Genomic DNA, 19,353 nt, shown 5'->3' on the forward strand with positions numbered 1-19,353 from the left:
CTTCAGATGAGAAAATAGTGAAATTATCATCACTTAAGTATGTTAATTAAAAATGATAAATGTTACTAATATCAATTGAAAGTATGCAAAACCTACGGGATTGATTGCTTGACAATCAAGCAATCAGTGGGCTGAAAGAAAAGACCTATTAAATCACCAAATGTTCAACGTCAACTAAACCTTTATATATATATATATATATATATATATATATATATATATATATATATATATATATATATATATATATATATATATATATATATATATATATATAATTTTTCTGTGTGTGTGTGTGTGTGTGCACGTGCCCTGGTAATGATTGAAGCGGTCAATGTGTGAAAGTATGCAAAAGCAAAAACTTCAAATTGACCACAGTAGAGCCAATATAAGAAAACATATCTGCCTCTGTGATACCATCACAAAATTGTCACAATATCCACTGAACACTTGGGCCAATTAGGAGCTACTGCACTTAATATTAATGATTTATTCTAGAATTGTGTTATTCTGTACACTTCGGTTTCTATCATTACACATTCTGCTTTGCCTTCATTGTAATGCATACATACACTTTAAATATTCTCACTGAAATGTTATATTTGCCCAGTTAGCCCAAGAGTGGAAGAGGAGAATAAAAAAGGGATGATCATAAAGAAGAAGAAGACAGAGAATGCTGGTCTCAGTTTATATACAGCCACTTTTCAACTGGATGAACACAAGATATGCAAAATCAGCTTATGCCATATACACCCTACAGTGCGTTCTATAACAGCAATACACAGTTCTGTGTCCTTATTTACACTTTAATCTGATAAAAATAAAACTTCATCTGCTCCATCACTCCTCCCAAGTTAAAGAGAAATAAGAAAATATATGAAAGGCTTGGCACACCAAAATGCTAAAAATGAAGTTCATGCAGAGATGTACTAGTAATTAAAACCAAAATAATTAATCAAACAAGTGGCTAGACAGAGAGAGACTGAAATAAAAGGAAAAGACAAAAATCAGACCTGGCCACTTTATATATATATATATATATATATATATATATATATATATATATATATATATATATATATATATATATATATAAAAACACACACACATACACACACACACATATATGTAGAGAGGGAGAGGGAGAGAGAGAGAGAGAGAGAGAGAGAGAGAGAGAGAGAGAGAGAGAGAGAGAGACAGAGAGAGAGACAGAGAGAGGGGTCAGGTCTGTTTTATAATATACCGAAACGCTTCTGATTTCAAGTATAACAGGTTTCTTGAATTTAAAGATCTGTAACATAATACACAACCATTGTGAATATATTATCTCTATAACATCATCTTTTTACAGCTATATTTCTTCTTGTTTCTAGTATACAGTCATAGTTGTTATTGCATTGTTTTTGCATATCTTGTGGTATGCAGGCACACATCCTCACAATCATCTGTGCATTCTGCATATACTGCACACAAATACAAACATGGGCCACAATCTACACACATTCTCATCCTCTACACATAGTTGTGGCCTACAAGAAAAACGGAGGGCCAGATATAGCCTCACGTTACACCTGGCACATTGTGTGAAAAAGAAAATGTTTGGGAGGATTTAGGGAACAGGACTTGATGTAGTGAGAGAGGGAGTAGGTGGATACTGGCTACATGTTTTTCAGGTTTCCCAGAAGCTTTCCCAAAGAGTGGACAATAGTACATTCATTCACTTTTAACAGGTGTAAAATACTTCAACAAAGAGAAAGGTCTGCCAAAGTGGAGCTTTAGAACACAATCTTGGAAAGGAACAAAATATTTAATTCAGACAATCAGTTCGAAAGGCCTGTTATGAAAAACACAATTTCCCAGTTTCATTCTGGGAGAAAAAAAGCTGTCACTTACTGAAAGTTAAATTACCAATAACAATGTGCAAAGCAGTGACATTTCTTTCTATATTCCATTCATTATGTATGGAATAATGAAGAATTAAGTAAATATACTATCAGTTCATACATTATCAATTTAAAATTTACTGAAAAATGTACGTGTCACTCTGGCACTATACATAATTGGGAAAAAACCCACATTCCATACCACATTTAAGGTCACATAACAATAAAACCTAAAACATTTGAACACCTTATTTGCATAATAGATCACTAAGTCTTCCTTTCTGAGCATGTGGTCATGTGATTGTATGAATACATGCATACACTGTGAAACCAAGCAAAAATATTCCAGACAATAATAATAATAATAATAATAATAATTAGTGACTTCAATTATGATATATTTAGCCCTGTGTAAACTACATTAGAAAGAGTGTCTTAAATGATAGGCTACCCAGATGTCCCTGAATAAATAAATATTTTTTTCTCCCATCTATTTCTCTCCAAAGTGCACCTTTAATGTCATGATTAGTTTAACATTACTTTTCTCCCTGGTTTTGGGAGAGTAATTTTAAATGGTCTATAACAACTGTGGTAACAAGTCACACCATTTCAGATAAAAGCATTTTGGCAGTTTGAGCCATCGGGCTACTTCAGTAGTTTACTCTTTAGACTGTCACTCAACCAGCAAAAGAGCAGCATTAAGAACAAAAGCCTTGGAAGCATGTCTGCCTTTGATACCTCACTCCATGCAGGCCATCAAACACCATCACATATCTGCTACCATACGATTACCTGAACAAAACAATAGAGCCCGGCTGCACTGAGCACACATCCTCTTTGAGAAATAAATAAATAAATACAGCTAATCTGTCAGAGGTGCATTCTGACAGAGACACTCTGTAGTACATGTTGGCCTCAGGCAGGTCATTAAATATCTTATCCCCCTATAGAAAAACAAGGGAGGGTAGAGTGGGTGAAAATTTAACCAGTAGCCGCGTTTTTAAAAAATAGGATAAATTACATTACAAAAATCAAACGCTGGCCCAGAAAAAAAAGAGAAATAAAAATAGACTTTAATCAAATACAGCATGCGTGGACACAACTGATTCATGGCCTGAGCCATCCACAGCCATGTGAAATCCCTCCAACCACACAGGAGAGACAGAGAGAGGAGCTGAGGGGATGGACTCTTCCTTTATCCCCTGTTATCAAAAACACACCAAAGGGTACACTAGAAAAAAGCCTATAATGAAAATGATGAGGATTCACAAATAATTAAAAAAGCAATGCCAAATCTTTAAAGAAGCAGAAAAGTAAAAGTAAAGTGATGGACAAGTCGAGGTATATGGCAGGCTAGGATGCAAGCCTCCTCCTGGTGGTCTGTTAGAGGAAGAGAGCCTCGAGAAGAGGGACCTTGTAGCACAGCTGCACAAAGTTTTCACTCCTTTTGTAGTCTCTCTGCTGTATGCTCCTCCAAGTTCTCACACAGCCACACAAGAAAACCCTTTAAGCCATATGACAGCCTCGTGGAGGGTCCTGACTAGAGCTTGCCAGTGTATTGCCTCCAGATCCGACTGCTCTGTACACTGAAGGGCATGAGCAAGATGAGGGGAAAAGAGCAGGAAGTTGCGTCTGCCCCATGACATCTCTTCAGCTAGAGACAAACCAGCACGAACTCACACAGCCCCCACTGAACCCTCAGTAGTGGGTTTTTGCTGCAGATTATACCCCAACAATGAAGTAACAGGAAATTATATATGACAAAGTAGAGTTCTACTTTTCCTGTGTTTTTGAAGTCTTTTTTGTCTTTGCATTTTGCTTCAATCTCTCAGTCAAGGTTTTAAGAACTGTGAGGCACTTTAGATACAGTTTCTCTCCTTCTCATTCATACAACCTACACACATTCATACACCCAAATGCACACATTTGCTCACAGTCATTCACACATAAAAAACACAAAAACAAATAACCCTCAGTTTCAGCTAAGTCAAATTGCATTATACTCCTACAATAAATACAAGTTTGAAAGAAACTGTTCTGACTTTCCAGAGCAAGGGAACTAATGAGAGAATGGTGGGCTGAAACAGAGGAACTCCTCAGGGCTAACTTTATCCCTACAAGCTGGTCACACACTCCATGTCCTCATCCTCCATCAGCCGACTGTTCCGTTGACCCCCCCCAGCTGCCCGCAGCCCCCCTGTCCCTTTCTCAAGATCCTCCAGGCCACTCCTCAGCAGCTCCTCTGTCTCCCCGGCTCTGGACAGCCCCTGGCTGTTGCTCCGCAGTGGCTCCGGGGTCCCAGTATCCCTGCAGTGCATATAGGGCAGAAGGTTGCCGTTAGGGCTTGGAGGCCCATTGGCATTTAGTATGTTATCTGCCGCATTCTCCATTTCCTCCATGGTCATGTCGCAAGCATCAGCAAGCTCCTGCTTTGCCACCTCGATGAAAGAGGGGTCCTGTGCATAACGGCCCAGCCCCTCAGATATCAACACCTGAGCAGAGAGAGAAAACTACATTTTTCTTCGCCGTTGAATGCGCAACTATTGTGGCAACACTTATGTAAATTGACAGGAATGTTTAGTCATGCAGTGGCTATTAGGGGTTCCTTTTCCTTAAAATGGGCCTTCTGTGGCAGATTTTTAAAATCATCAGTTATTCTTAACAATGGCTTAATCCAGGGTAATTATTCATTATTGAATTATTCTTCCAAATGACTGTATTGCTAAATATAACAACTACATTATCAGTTTTGAGGATGATGATATAACACGATCAGCAACCCGGTATCCCATGACTGGTAGCAACAGGGACCTATAAAGGTCTACTGTTAATTCTGTCAGGCATGAGGATAGAAAGACAACTTTATTTTGAAGAATAAAAGACTACAACAGAAAGGGAGAGACAAAGTGAGTATCTTTTTCCTCACCGCTTCCACAAGACTGCCAGCGCTGCCATGTGAGAATGAGCCTGTTTCTTTGCATGTAACAGATGGCACTGTTAGAGAGATGGGACGCAGTGCTCTCCGAGAGCTCCTTGTATCATGTCCGTTACTGTCACTTGGGCATGAGCCACAGTTAACTGATGGTAGGCTGCTGTTGAGCTTCTCATAGGAGCCCGGTTCCTCTAGCCTCAGTGAGGGCACAGGCTGTTCGCATAGCCCACCTGCCCCATGGCTGCAAGGACTGGCAGGAGGTGTGGAACACAGACGTGTGAACAAAGTAGGAGAATGACTCCTCCTCACCAAGGGGTTCAACCCTGCTACCGCCAGTGCCTGTGTATGTTTGGGTGAAAAACACAGGAATTTCCATCAGGACAAGCTTTCAAAATTTCACTGCTAAAGAGGAAGATACTCTTGACCTAGTTGCATTAACAGGGATATAAATTAACTTGTTAGACCTAGAGCTATGATAATACATTGCTTTTTAACACTTTTGAATTACAGTGGTGTGAAAAAAGTGTTCCCCTTCCTGATTTTTTTTTGCATGTCTGTCACACTTAAATGTTTCAGATCATCAAACAAATGTAAATATTAGACAAAGGTAACACAAGTAAACACAAAATGCAGTTTTTAAATGAAGGCTTTTATTATTAAAAGGAAAAAAATCCAAACCTACATGTGTCACGGGACGCTCCCCCCCCACGAGTCACGTGGTACGGCCTGCCGCGTGCAGTGGGGTTCACCCATGTTTGTAACCACACCCCCGTGAAGGCACACACCTGTACGGGATTACGTGTTTGTGTGTGTCTATTTAAACCCACGTCAGTGCGTGCCTCACCGCTGGTCATTGTTAGTCTGCTGTTAAATGTAAAACACGTATGTAATCTTCGTTCAATGTTATTAGAGTCTATGTTTTGTTATGTGTATGAGTCATGTCTTTCGTTCATGTTGTGTATGAGTGCCACCGTTGTTGTTCGTGTCTTTTGTTAATAAATGTGTCACCTCATTGAGGGAGTCTGTGCGTCCTGCTCCACGCCCATCGGCACTCGGGCCAGCAGATCCGTTACAACATGGCCCTGTGTGAAAAAGTGATTGCCCCTCCCTGTTAAAACATAAATTAACTGTGATTTATCACATCTTTGGAAAGCTGGGGTTCAATTTCTCTAGCCACACCCAGGCCTGGTTACTGCCATGGCTGTTTTCAATCAAGAAATCACTTAAATAGGACCTGCCTGACAAAGTGAAATAGACCAAAAGATCCTCAAAAGCTAGATGTCATGCTGTGATTCGAAGAAATTCAGGAACAAATGAGATACAAAGTAATTGAGATCTATCAGTCTGGAAAAAGTTATAAAGCCATTGCAAAAGCTTTGGGACTCCAGCGAACCACAGTGAGAGCCATTATCCACAAGTGGCTTAAACATGGAACAGTGGTGAACCTTCCCAGGAGTGGCCGGCCGACCAAAATTATCCCAAGAGCGCAGCAATGACTCATCCAAGAGGTCACAAAAGACCCCACAACGACATCCAAAGAACTACAGGCCTCACTTGCCTCAGTTAAGGTCTGTGTTCATGATTCCACCATAAGAAAGAGACTGGGCAAAAATGGCCTGCATGGCAGAATTCCAAGATGAAAACCACTGCTGAGCAAAAAGAACATAAAGGCTCATCTCAGTTTTACCAGAAAACATCTTGATGATCTCCAAGACATTTGGGAAAATACTCTGTGGGCTGACAAGACAAAAGTTGAACTTTTTGGAAGGTATATGTCCCATTACATTAAAAGTAACACAGCATTTCAGAAAAGGAACATCATACCAACAGTACAATATGGTGGTGGTAGTGTGATGGTCTGGGGCTGTTTTTGCTGCTTCAGGACCTGGAAGACTTGCTGTGCTAAATGGAACCATGAATTCTGCTATCTACCAAAAAATCCTGAAGAAGAATGTCTGGCCATCTGTTTGTGACCTCATATTTGAAGCACACTTAGGTTCTGCAGCAGGACAATGATCCAAAACACACCAGCAAGTTCACCTCTGAGTGGCTTAAGAAAAACAAAATTAAGACTTTGGAGTGGCCTATTCAAAGTCCTGACCTGAATCCGATTGTGATACTGTGGCATGACCTTAAAAAGGCGGTTCATGTTTGAAAACCCTCCAATGTGGCCAAATTACAACAATTCTGCAAAGATGAGTGTAAATTCCTCCAAAATTCCTCCACAGCACTGTAAAAGACTCATTGCCACTTATCGCAAACGCTTGATTGCAGTTGTTGCTGCTAAGGGTGGCCCAACCAGTTATTAGGTTTAGGGGACAATCACTTTTTCACACAGGGCCATGTAGGTTTGGATTTTTTTCCCCTTAATAATAAACCTTCATTTAAAAACTGCATTATTGTTGTCTAATATTTACATTTGTTTGATGATCTGAAACATTTAAGTGTGACAAACAAAAAAATAAGACCTCAGGAAGGGGGTAAACACTTTTTCACACCACTGTAATTACAACAGAAAGATGGAAAGATTTGTTTTTCTTTTTATACCCTTCAATGTCAGATAGCTAAATAGTGTGCTTTAAAAAAACTTTTATCATATAAAAAAATAAGATATCAGGAAGGTAGCAAACACTTTTTCACACCAATGTATTTAACTGCTGACTGCTCTGGCCATCTGGAAAACACCATACTTTATGCAGCATATTTTGTACACATTCAAGTCCCCCTTTGTCCATTTAAGCCTCTGGTATAATACCTTTCTTAAAAGACTTAATAATCAATTATATCAGATCCATTATTTCCCATCAAGACTGGTTATTCAATTGTTCTCCAATTCCATTTTTGTTTTTACATGTTTGGATCAGTTTAAGCATCCTGGACTGCAGCCATAAATAGTATCGATTTGTATAATTAGTCTTGGGGTCATTCAAGCAGCCATTAATGAAGTAATGAAAGTTAAGAATAAATTGTGTACTAGCCACAGATTTTATCTGTCAGAGATGAGCAGAATTAAGAAATTCATTAGCAGATTAGTACTGATTTGAAGAATTAATTGCTTTTGGAAAATTATGCAATGTTCTCTTGATGTAAAGGATAGCATAGTTTCAAGAAAATGCAGCATAAACAATCACTCTACGAAAACTGCAATCAATATGTAAAATATAATGTTACATTACTGCATTGAAACTATTTTGTCTTTATTCTCTTCTTTCAAAATGGACTTTTCTCTTTTGGAAAGTATTATCCACACAAGATATGAATATGACCCAAACCTTACTACAAGAGCACTGCTACCACAATGGTTAGGTGTCTTTGATAAAATACAATATTGAACAATTAGTTGTGAGTATGATTGATATGACACTCGCAACAGATCTTTCTCATGCACTGCAAATGGAACTTGACTTTTCATCATGACTGCAAAATAGATTTGTGTGAATGGTTGCCCATTTGTGATGGGTGATTTACCTGGTGCTGAACCAGGTGCAAGGATAGTGCTGTCTTTTGAGAAGGATCAGCTCTGGTCTGTCTCCTCAGACACTCTAAATGAAAGGAAGATCGTCGACCTGTGTTTGAGTGGCATAGAGAAAGGTGGCAGTTATTTAAATAGTCAGTCATTATAAGAAAATTGTAAGTCCTTTTCATTATAAGTCCTTTTCATTCTTTCATGCATGTAAATATTTTTACCGAGTGCAGTAGGACAGAGAAAGGCTCGTCGAGGAGACTGCCATGGTCTTCTGTCCTCTCCCACATCCCCTTCCCCAGTCACAGCTAACTGCTTACACTCTTCATCCTGCAAAGCCAACCTGTCTCACACGCACGCGCACACGCACGCACACACACACACACACACACACACACACACTGGGTATATGCAGCATATCAGAAGACAGGATGTATAGAAATTTCTGAAAAGAGGCAAAGACACTAAGCCAGAGCAGGGATAAGGGATAGGGATATGCTGTAATAATGTTAGCTAAAAATGAGAAATGATAAAAATAGACAATAGTGATGTTACATTTCTGTGGAGAGCATGCTCTGGTCACAGTTGCTCTCTGTAAACATCTCGTCATATGTTTCATCTGTGGATGCCTCTTCCCGGCGGATTATGGGGAGACGACTCTCACTCGTGTCCAAGCTAAAACATGCATACAAAGAGACAAAAACAAACCATATAAACTAAAGTATTTTAGTTTATAGACATTTGTCTATAGCCCATGCTGAAGACAACAGAGACCTTAAAAATTCAGCTGTTGCATGATCAAAAAGAACACTTTGAGAGATGTTTTACATTACACTTCCAAAAAGTCTTTTACCAACCCTTCAAATGCCACTTATCCCAGATGTTTAACTTTTCACTGTGACTGCATAAATAGATAAACGAAACATTTTTTGTGCATTTCTCCCCTGGTATTTCTTGCATAATTTAAACATAATGAATATGATCCAATGATCCAAAAGCAAAACACTTGAGCTGTAATAGTTTCTACATCCTCTGTCAAAATCTTTTGTTTTTTAAAATGACATTTTAAGACAAAAAACATGAGCTTGTAGTAGCACAGTATTTATTCTTATTTTATTCTGATATATGTTACAGTATAAACCTGAAGTGTTGGAAGTTTACTAGTTAGGAGACCTCATAATGCAGACATGAGTCATTTGTGAACAACACATTGTGCTAGAAGAGACTTATTGCTTATCATTATTATTTACAGCAATCAAAGGCAGCAAGCAGAGGCACCAACTGGATTTGATTGGAGTTTCTACCAAGTAATTTAAGAGCAGCTGATGGAGCAAATGAGCTGATAGTGTGTGTGTGGCAATGTGTGTTTTACTCAGAATTCAATCGGGATGTTGTTTTCACGCTATTCATTGCAGCACACGCAAGTAATATTTCCATTATTACAACATTGTTTCATGGTTCCATAATACAACATAATTTCTTATATAATGTGCTGAGAGCAACATGTTTAGCTCATTTTCCTTCACCCGTGTACCACTCTTTTATGACCAGCAGGTTTGCCTCACCTTCTAAAAACCCTACTGAAAGTGCTCTGGTTCCAGAAGTTTCTATTTTATGATTCAGGCACCAGAAGCCTCAGTGAATTTTACACTGTGCTCCAAGGTGCCTGATGTCACAGGAACACCCTAAGATTTAGATTTAAAATGTGTCAATAAGCAGTAACATAGCAAGTAATTTATTCTGGCTCTCATCTAGTTCAGCATGGTGATGAAATCGACAGTAGATTACTGTGGTCTAACCTCTGGTTGGGCCAGCTTTGTAAGCAAGCAAGTATTTAGTGTTCTTTGCCTTTTGTAAGTCTGAAATAGACTTAGAAAATACATAGGATTAAGTGAGACTAGCCCCTCCTTATATAATTATATATACTGCCATTTTTAATTTGACCATACGGGAGGCATAGTAAGTATTTACAGATGTTTTAGACTGTACATGATGTGTACATACTATGATATCCTTTCTGTCCCTTGAAATTATTTTTCTTAATGTAACTCATCTGAACTCATACGCAAAATCTTTATTCATTATTTCTTATCAGCATTTTTATGCTACTCAGACCAGTGTTAACAGTGGTCATTAAATTAAGCATCATTAAATTGTCAAAATTGATAAACTTGATTCACACTAAGCAACCTTATACTGTGCTAAGCAGATACCTACTCCAGCCCATGTGGATATTAGAGGAGCCAATTAATTCCTTTAGACCAAGGAGCTCTTATACATGTTAGCTAATAACCAATCAGATTTACTCTTCTCATTCCCTTTAAAAGCTAAGTGTGTGCCAGTGATACGTATTTGTCAGGGTAGTATAGAGCTGCCACACCAAAATATATGGCACTTAAAGAATTATTATTGTTGTTCACTGTGATAAGAATAAAATTAATAATTACATTATGGTGATATGATAAACAAATTCTAGAATTTATATAATAAATTACAAAGCTATATAGTTGTATTTTTTTCCTTACAAAACTAATCAGTGGTATTTGGTTAGCAGCTGACAGACATATTTTTGTTCATTCATGGTGATGTTCACTAGAAATTGGACATGTCTTTATGTGCCTGCATGATGTGAGGAAAATACTGTGCTGCACTTGAGTTGTGTTAAGAGCAATTCCAAGGAGACAACAGTAGAAATGCTGTTTTTAAGACAAACTGGCTTCAAGTATACCATTGCACTATAGTAGAGTTTAACTGTCACACCCCCTGTTGCACCACTCCATCCACCTTGTCACAGGCAAATTTTGTTCCTGTCCACCAAAATAACAAATGGCGATAAATGTGTGTGCACTGTATGAAAATAATAAAATGGGACCTTACTTCCCATTTATGATCTACTATGCTTTGATTCACTATTATTCACTATGATCATAAGATAATTTCAAAATGGCTATAGGTTCTTTAGTAGTACAGAGAAAAAACTATAAAGTTATATAATAGTTATATAAAGTTATATATATAGTTATAAAACAGCGGACAGCTACAACCTGTTTTGCTTTAAAGCTGTCAGGCCTTTTGTTAAATAAAGATCCACAGCTTGTGGTTCAGAGAATGGGCACACAGAATTATTGTAAACTACGATGTTGATGCTGTCGCCTCTCATCTCTCCTACTCTGTCAGGTTTGTTGACAGTGGTTTGGAGGGCTGATGATGATTCAAAGTCATTATATCTGTGCCACCTTTGGGTAGTCCATTTTAGATAAGCTGCAATAGCTATGCTTGTCAGCTACACTTAGACACACCATGCTAGAGCTACGTCCCATCCCCACACTCTATGCATTTTTAGCAATTTGTTATATTTCTGTGCAGAGATATATGTGTGCTCCTACTGCTATATAATACTGGTGCTAGACCACAATGTGCTACATAAGTCCAAGTTAAGGAGTACTAGAAAACTTGGGAGAAAATTAGACAACAACATGAACTGCTCGACAAATGTTAATTTAACAATTAACAAAAATGTAGCAATTTTAAGTGTATATTCAATACAATTTATTTCTAATAAAATACATTAGACTTTATTTGATAGAGATTTGTCTAGTTTTGTTGTTTTAAGATTAATTAGTTATACTTTCAAAAGGTGTTCTTTATAAAGGTATTTTTTGACTCATTATTCCTCATCTGATTGGTCTCACTTGATTTTTGCTAAACTTTTTTATTTTATTTGTATTTTTTGGCAGCTTTCAGGGTATTTTGGTATGTTTCTAGAGGGGAATTTGTTGCATAGTCCTGTGCATAGTTCTACCAGAAACTATCTACCAATAAGATAGGATATTTACTCCGCCCATATATGAAAATGTGGGGAGTAAAAAGATAAAACTAGGAGCCACTTGATACACATGACCTAGAAGTCAACACAGGCTAGGTACAACTATCTCCCCTTATTAACATGTGTAAACTAACATCTAAGCTTACTCAAAATGTATTCTGATGATTATGTCTAGACATATAAAAAGTCCCTGATTTACACAAAATACCATGGGGGACTCACAGTCTGTATGTATGCAGGGACTGTGACTCCCCCATGGTGTGGTGGTATTGATTTTTGTCTTCTGTCCTCCTCTCCATACCTCTTGTTAGGGAAGCACCATGAGGAGTGAGGCAGCAGTACAGGTGTGAGCAGAGGTCTGGTGTGCCCATCTACAGTGCTGATGGAGGGGCTCGGGTAGCAGTGTCCAATGGCGGTATTGTTGGCATTGTTGATGTTGGCATTGGAACCTGAGGAGGAATAGCTGCTTGGGGTGAAGGTGGAGTCCACAAGTTTCTCATGCGACGGGGACTCTCCCTCTCCAGGGCTGCCTGACTTGCTGATGTGCAGTGGCCGCTGAGTTGTAAAGGATTGTGGAAAGGAGGCACGGCCATCACTCTGATGGTAATAATTTACGTGGTTTCCAAATAGACCTCCAGATCGCTGCACAGAGAAATAGACAGAATCAATCACCACACACCAGCACATGTAATCATTCAACAAGAATTGCAATTTTAGCTTCACATAGCAACGTTCTGCTTCCATTTTATGTAATATTTAATGTTTGAAAACATTTAAACTAATACTGTGCATTATTGTATTTCATACCAACACCAGCATATTGATAAACATACACATCCTATACTGGAAATTGTAACATGTAGATATCCATCAGCTTATGAAGGGAAAATATCAATTGTAATTTATCAGATTGTTTAAAAAAAACTGTGTATGTATATATATATATATATATATATATATATATATATATATATATATATATATATATATATACACACACACACACAATTTCTTCCATTATTTTGAAGGTTTGTACATTTATATTTATTGTTTTTTACGTTAATTTATTTCAGTTTATGCAGTTTATGCATCTCAGTACTCCATGTGCAAACCTTTGGCTGCTGAACTATCAGAAGATTCTGCAATTCACAATAAAATGCTGATTAGAGATTTTCATTAAAAAGTTTCAGTTCAGATCTTTCGCAATAACAGGTTCGTAGACATCAAAATTACACAGAAAAACCAGGGCCGAACAGTCCTCACTTAAGCTTGCTGATGTTCTGTATCCTGCAGCTCATCTGGTAAGGAAGGTAGCACAAAGTCTGACCAACACAGTACTCATGGGTTTGATTCTCCAAGAGCACACAGACGTGTGTATATATATATATATATATATATATATATATGTATATATGTAAGTTGCTTTAGATATGAGTATCTGCTAAATGATGTATATCACTTGGATAATGAAAAAAGCATGTAAAGCTTGGAGGAATTATCTATGGTTCCACTTCCTTTGTTTAAGGAAATAATTAAAGTGCCCTGTAGTAGCTTTAACCAGTAGTTTCTTTGGTGCCTTAGACCTTTGCACAGTATTATATATAAGCTCATTTTTTGTTGGCTGACTTAGTATTTGTGTTCAGACAAATGAATCACAACTGGAATTTTTTCATTCAACAATACAACTGAACTGAAGTGAGAAAATGTTCAGGTTTTCTACAGAAAGGTTTTTTACTATCATTCCATTTGTACCATAGAAATTCAATATTTGCATAAATGCATATATTTGCATTCAAATAACCACATGATAAAAACTGGCTGCCCAAATTAATCTAGATTCCAAACAGCTAAGTAACTACTAGAGTAATAAAGGGTTGCTCATTTGGAATGTAAGCTCAAGGTAACAAATGAAATGAGATGTGGGTTATAGACAGTGAATAACCAGAAATGACATTGTTGTAGTTAGGCTCACAGTGAGCTCAGCACTATATTTAACAAAATAACCTAAATAAACAAAGAATTGAGATGCACTCTTGCATAAACTGATATGAAGGAATGAAAGTAAAATATGACAATCATATTTTGCAAATCTGAAAAATGAAAGAAATCCCATCTTACATCTTCATACAAAAGCCTTGCATATATAATTCAAGAAATTACAGTTACAACATTTTTTGCATTTACCTGAACATGTACATCTATAAATCCCAGCTCAGAAGGATGATTATTTTTACACTAAATCTAACTCTTCTTTCTTATCATCAATGATAGCAGAGCCATATTTACAACATATCATTCAGCAATTTTATTGTAGTATATTTAGCTATTATATTATGTAACTAAAATGTACTGTAATATACTGGCAGATATGTTGTGAAAGCAAATAATAAAGGAAGGAATTCCTTTATACATTTATATCACACACACACACACACACACACACACACACACACACACACACACACACACACACACACACACACACACATATATATATATATATATATATATATATATATATATATATATAATTTCTACATTTACACAGAACCCAGATGCCACAGAACCCAGCAAGCAGTAGCAGTTGCTGGGTGCTGACTATGAACATTTTCACTGTGTGTGATGGATATGCTGAATCTCAAATAAACTTATAGTATAGTTTGATTATATATATATATATATATATATATATATATATATATATATATATATATATATATATGACTTTTATATCACTGAACCCAGATAAACTATTTTATATATTTTTATGTTTTTAAGTTTTATTCTTCTGGATCTGTTCCTTCTGGCCTCAAGATTGCAGCTATTCTACCTATTTCAAAGAAATACAGGATTGCTCCCACTTCTCTTAGTAACTATAGACCTCACCTTCAGATCTAAAGTTATGGAAAAAGTGGTAGCCATGCAACTTAGATATTCCCTCACTGATAGTCTCTATGAGCCTTTTCAGTCTCGATTTCACACACATTACACTACTGAACCTGCCTTCCTTAAAGTTGTAAATTACCTTTTGCTATCCGCTGATGCTAGACATCTAAATCTCCTGTTCCTGCTTGACTTTGGCTGTTCCTGTTAGGCTTTTTGATACCATTAATCACAACGTCCTGCTCTTCTGTCTATCTTCTACTGGTATTACAGGGGTTGATACACTGAAATCATGTGCTAATCAAGTAGCAGGGGTATTCACTAACATCTTTAACCTGTCATTGCAGCCTGTAGTGGACTGGAGTCCCAACATGCCTCAAATCCACTACTATTGTTCCTGTGCACAAGAACGAAGCAGTAAGGTATCTCAATGGCTATTGCCTAGTTGCCCTAACACCAATTATTATGATGTCTGTTGAAAAGTTTGTCTTATCTCACATGAAGGCCAACATCTCCACTGATCTGGACAGTCACCAGTTTGCCTACTCGGGAAACAGATCAAAGGAGGATGCAATCTCGAATGTGCTTCACATAGCCCTGACACATCTGGAGCACCCCAACATATATTTCAGGATACAATTCATCAAGCTCCCCTCTCAGGTCTTTCTGGCACAATAAAGAGCATTCTCTGGTACTGCTTCACTGTGTGTTGCAGCAACTGCACTGCAGAAAACTGAAGGGACCTGGCCTGGATAGTTAGACGAAGCTCTCAAATCTATACACATTTTAAGATCGCCACCTACATAAGAGGGCTAACACCATTATCAAGGACTCAGGTCACAGACTATTTGTCCCCCTCCCATCAGGCAAAAGATTCAGGGCCATCATGACACACACTAATAGACAGAGGAACAGCACTGTGGCCTCCATTACACTCCTTCCTCCCATGACCACACACACCCTCAATGCTGCTAAAGACTTATGACAGCAAACAATCCAGCCTGTCTCACCCACCCAGCCCCCCTCTTCCCCCAAGCTGCTCCTAACGCACTGACACTTTACATTCAGGGCTGAAAATACAAATATTCAATAGGTACAATACTTTCTTTACCCTGCTTACTGTGAATACCCTGCAGTCTTATTTTATCTTATCATTATTATGCAGATGACTTTACAAAAAATCTAGTGCCAATTCCATTGTCATTCCCAATAACACATCTAATAATACTTTCCTGGTACATGTGATAAAGCATGTATCTCTGATCTCAAAGTCTTCAAATTGTTTGATTAAAACTTTTATTAACAACTGATCAAACTCAGTGAAAAAGGCCTAATCTGTATGTGAAGGGCAAGTGCAGTGCAAATCCACTTGGTCAGCATGCTCCAGCAACAGAAGCGATGGTCTGAGCTGAGAGGAGGAAAAGAGGACAAAGTATCAGACCTTTACCCTGAAGATATCATCTTCAGATGCTGCACACACCGTCTCCTTCATGGCCTTCTCCAGCTCCTCCTCCACGGTTAGGTCCCCAGATATTGCCCTCCTAATCTCTGGACCCATGTCATGCAGTGTACGCAGGCCTGCCTGCTCAGCAAACACATTTAGACTTCAGTGCGAGTTTGGGTAATGGAGTTTTAAGCAGAAACTGTAGGTACTGTACACACACAAAGACCACATGGTATGTATGGGTTTGAGTATTTATGTATACATGTTGCATAACCCACCTGCAAAGAAAGAGCAGTCTTTGGAGGCACTTTAGCCACCAAGCCCTGCTCCTTCCGCTTCTTGAACTTCCTGAAGTATTCCTGGATAAGGAATGTGGCATAGAACTTTCCCACTGTCACCTCATCATCTGGAGGCAGAAACCAATTTGAATACAAAGTCCAATAAGCAAAACTATATTCTCAGTCATGTGTTCAGGAAAAGATTATATTCTGTTCTTATATTTGCCAGTGTTCTTTTATTTTCCTGTTTATTTGCTTTTCTGTGCCCATTTTTGTTTGTTGTTCCATTCAATTTTTTTTTTTTTAATTTTTTTTTTTTTACAATTAACACCAATGAATCACACTGAACCAATGTCTCTGTCATATTTTACTGTGTGAATTAAGGCTTTACACCATAAACAAATTGGTGAAGCTAGAACATTCCTGCAGGATTCCTATTTGAAAAACATGAAGCCACCACTGGATATGTCAGGGTTCAGATGGCCATCCTTTAGTGCGTCATTAAATTTTTTGAAGCATTACTGGTGCATTAAGCTCCATTTTATGGCCAGACATGTAATTTTTTGTTGTTATTCCTGGAATGTTAGCTATTTTACTCAAAATGTTTTCGCCCGTGATATCACAAAAACAACTGGCCAGACTCATTACTGACCTCCAGCTGGGGGTACAACCTGGTCGAGCAATTTCATACTGGTCCTCTTCCAGATTTTCTTTACTATGGCCCTCAGTTCTTCATTTGCCTGCTCCAAGTTACCTTGGAGTAGTATCACAAACATACACACACACACACACACACACAATAATTTATTAGAATACTGAACAATTTTTACTTTGTAAGTCAAATAATAGATAATTTTGACAGTGTATGAGAGATGTCTTATTTTACCTTCGGTTTTAATGCGGAGGGCGGTTCGCACTAGGGCAAACAGAGTAGCATTGAACATTACGGTGCCATCGCTGTTCAGAGGCATGTTCATGGACACCAGGCGCTGAGACAGGGAAGTCACAAACGTGCATGTATAAGTAAGTTGGTCACTGATGTTGTGAATGTTTACTTGTATACATGTGTGCATGTGTCTGAGTGTAATATTTATACCTTGCAAGCTACTCGATGGGGACAGAGTTTGCCAAAGCCCAGTGGTGGCTGAATCCTCCTCAGTAATGTCACCACATCCAGATGCTTTATCCTTCCTCTATGGTCAACACACAGCAGGTCTATCAGTGACTCTGTACTTTAGGCAAGGTTTTGCATAGGAAAAGGCAAACCTGTTATTTATTCTGGTCTTTGACCCTATGAATCCATAGGAATTAGCTAAATGTGAGATAAAAGTTTGAAATCTCAGGTAAAAGATATTAAACAAGTGTAGTGCTCACAAAACACACAGACATTAAATTAAGAACATAAATAAGCATTATTTGACACCACCAATAGGATGTAGGAGGGAGGCTGGGACTGATGTGCAAATTGATGCCCGCTAGCCCCTACCACTTCAATGGTATAGGAGGGAAATGGGTACAAAAACCATACTTCAAAGGGCAGGGTTTCCAGACAGGGATTTATCCTACTTGTGGACTAAACTGCAGTGTCAATGGTGAACCAACATTAAAAGTTATTTTTGATCTAGACCTGTTTGGTCTAGATCTATTATAATGCACCACAGATATGAGATACAAAACTATTCAAGAAATGTCTGATTATTTTATTTTGTTCACATATTTAGGATGTCTCCCCTACTGTTACAACAAAGAACATAAGCGTCCTACCTTTTAATGCTTGAAAATTAAATGGCTTGGGGCAGTCAGTTTTAGTATTTTAGAGAGTTGATTTAGTTCTTTTAGTTCAGTTCAGTTAGATTTTTCTTCTTTGTACAATTTTTGTACAGTTTTTTCAAGGTTTTTGGCCTGGGTTTTGCAGTGTATTTGGAAGAAGGATTAGTAAAGTTTCTGCAATAAGAATCTAAGATAAATCAATAACCTGTTGCTAAGATTAGAACAAACTTCAGTTTCATTTTATTTTCCTGTTTGTCTTATCTTTTATTGTATGCTTGTCTTAATTCACTTTCCACACTTTTGCTATGACACAATTTTGATCAATCAAACCCATTTTGTTTGTGCTGATAGAGACATGCGTGGGTATTCCTAATTTTGGGGTAGACGAGAAATAATCATGTTACAAAATTTGCAACCTTTTTGAGTTTAGACTGCATTAACATATTCATTAATTTATTTTAATAAAGATGTATTTCCCTGCTAATCAGAATGGTGTCCCAGTTAATCTTAACAATTTTGACTGATCTTAACAATTTATTGAGGTGTTCATATCCCTACAGCAGAATTCTAAATTCCTATTTATTTTAACTTTTTATGGTTCCGTCTAGGAGTTAAGTATCTTAAAGAAGCTGTGTTTAGGATTTTGGCCCTATGCCTCAAGGTGAATTACAGATCTGTTTCAAAACAGAACTGCTCATCTCCCTTTCCCTTGAAAATGTTATTGGATTAAAGTTCCCTTAGCTGACACTATGGCTGTCCTAAACTATAGATCAGTAAGAGGTGAAGCAAGGGTTATTAATCTCATTGAATTTGCAAAAACACAAGGTAATTATTAAAGATGGGTGGTATAGTGAGCTGTTCCACCATTTTTTGT

At 37.7% G+C, this 19,353-nt stretch overlaps 1 protein-coding gene across 23 annotated transcripts in view; it reads right to left on the reverse strand.

The window, feature by feature from the left end:
- Window positions 1–674: 674 nt before the first annotated feature.
- Window positions 675–19,353, reverse strand: part of cacna1c (calcium channel, voltage-dependent, L type, alpha 1C subunit) — a 185,268-nt gene continuing 166,589 nt past the window's right edge. For 14 of the 23 annotated variants that reach the window (XM_081712723.1, XM_081712724.1, XM_081712714.1 and 11 more), the window contains 10 exons: window positions 17,806–17,902; window positions 17,362–17,698; window positions 16,710–16,837; window positions 16,429–16,569; window positions 12,406–12,746; window positions 8,834–8,953; window positions 8,503–8,621; window positions 8,284–8,381; window positions 4,810–5,154; window positions 675–4,375 (listed from right to left, as the gene is read on the reverse strand). In XM_081712723.1, coding sequence (XP_081568849.1) covers window positions 3,998–4,375; window positions 4,810–5,154; window positions 8,284–8,381; window positions 8,503–8,621; window positions 8,834–8,953; window positions 12,406–12,746; window positions 16,429–16,569; window positions 16,710–16,837; window positions 17,362–17,698; window positions 17,806–17,902 — 2,104 coding nt within the window. In that variant the 3' untranslated portion in view covers window positions 675–3,997. Of the gene's footprint in view, window positions 4,376–4,809; window positions 5,155–5,213; window positions 5,898–8,283; window positions 8,382–8,502; window positions 8,622–8,833; window positions 8,954–12,405; window positions 12,747–16,428; window positions 16,570–16,709; window positions 16,838–17,361; window positions 17,699–17,805; window positions 17,903–19,353 lie in introns of those variants that run through there. The other 9 variants (XM_081712727.1, XM_081712726.1, XM_035522093.2 and 6 more) reach the window with 6 other exon arrangements.

The sequence above is a fragment of the Electrophorus electricus genome, chromosome 4 (assembly GCF_041902795.1).
Source record: "Electrophorus electricus isolate QZ-2024a chromosome 4, ASM4190279v1, whole genome shotgun sequence".
Lineage (NCBI taxonomy): Eukaryota > Metazoa > Chordata > Actinopteri > Gymnotiformes > Gymnotidae > Electrophorus > Electrophorus electricus.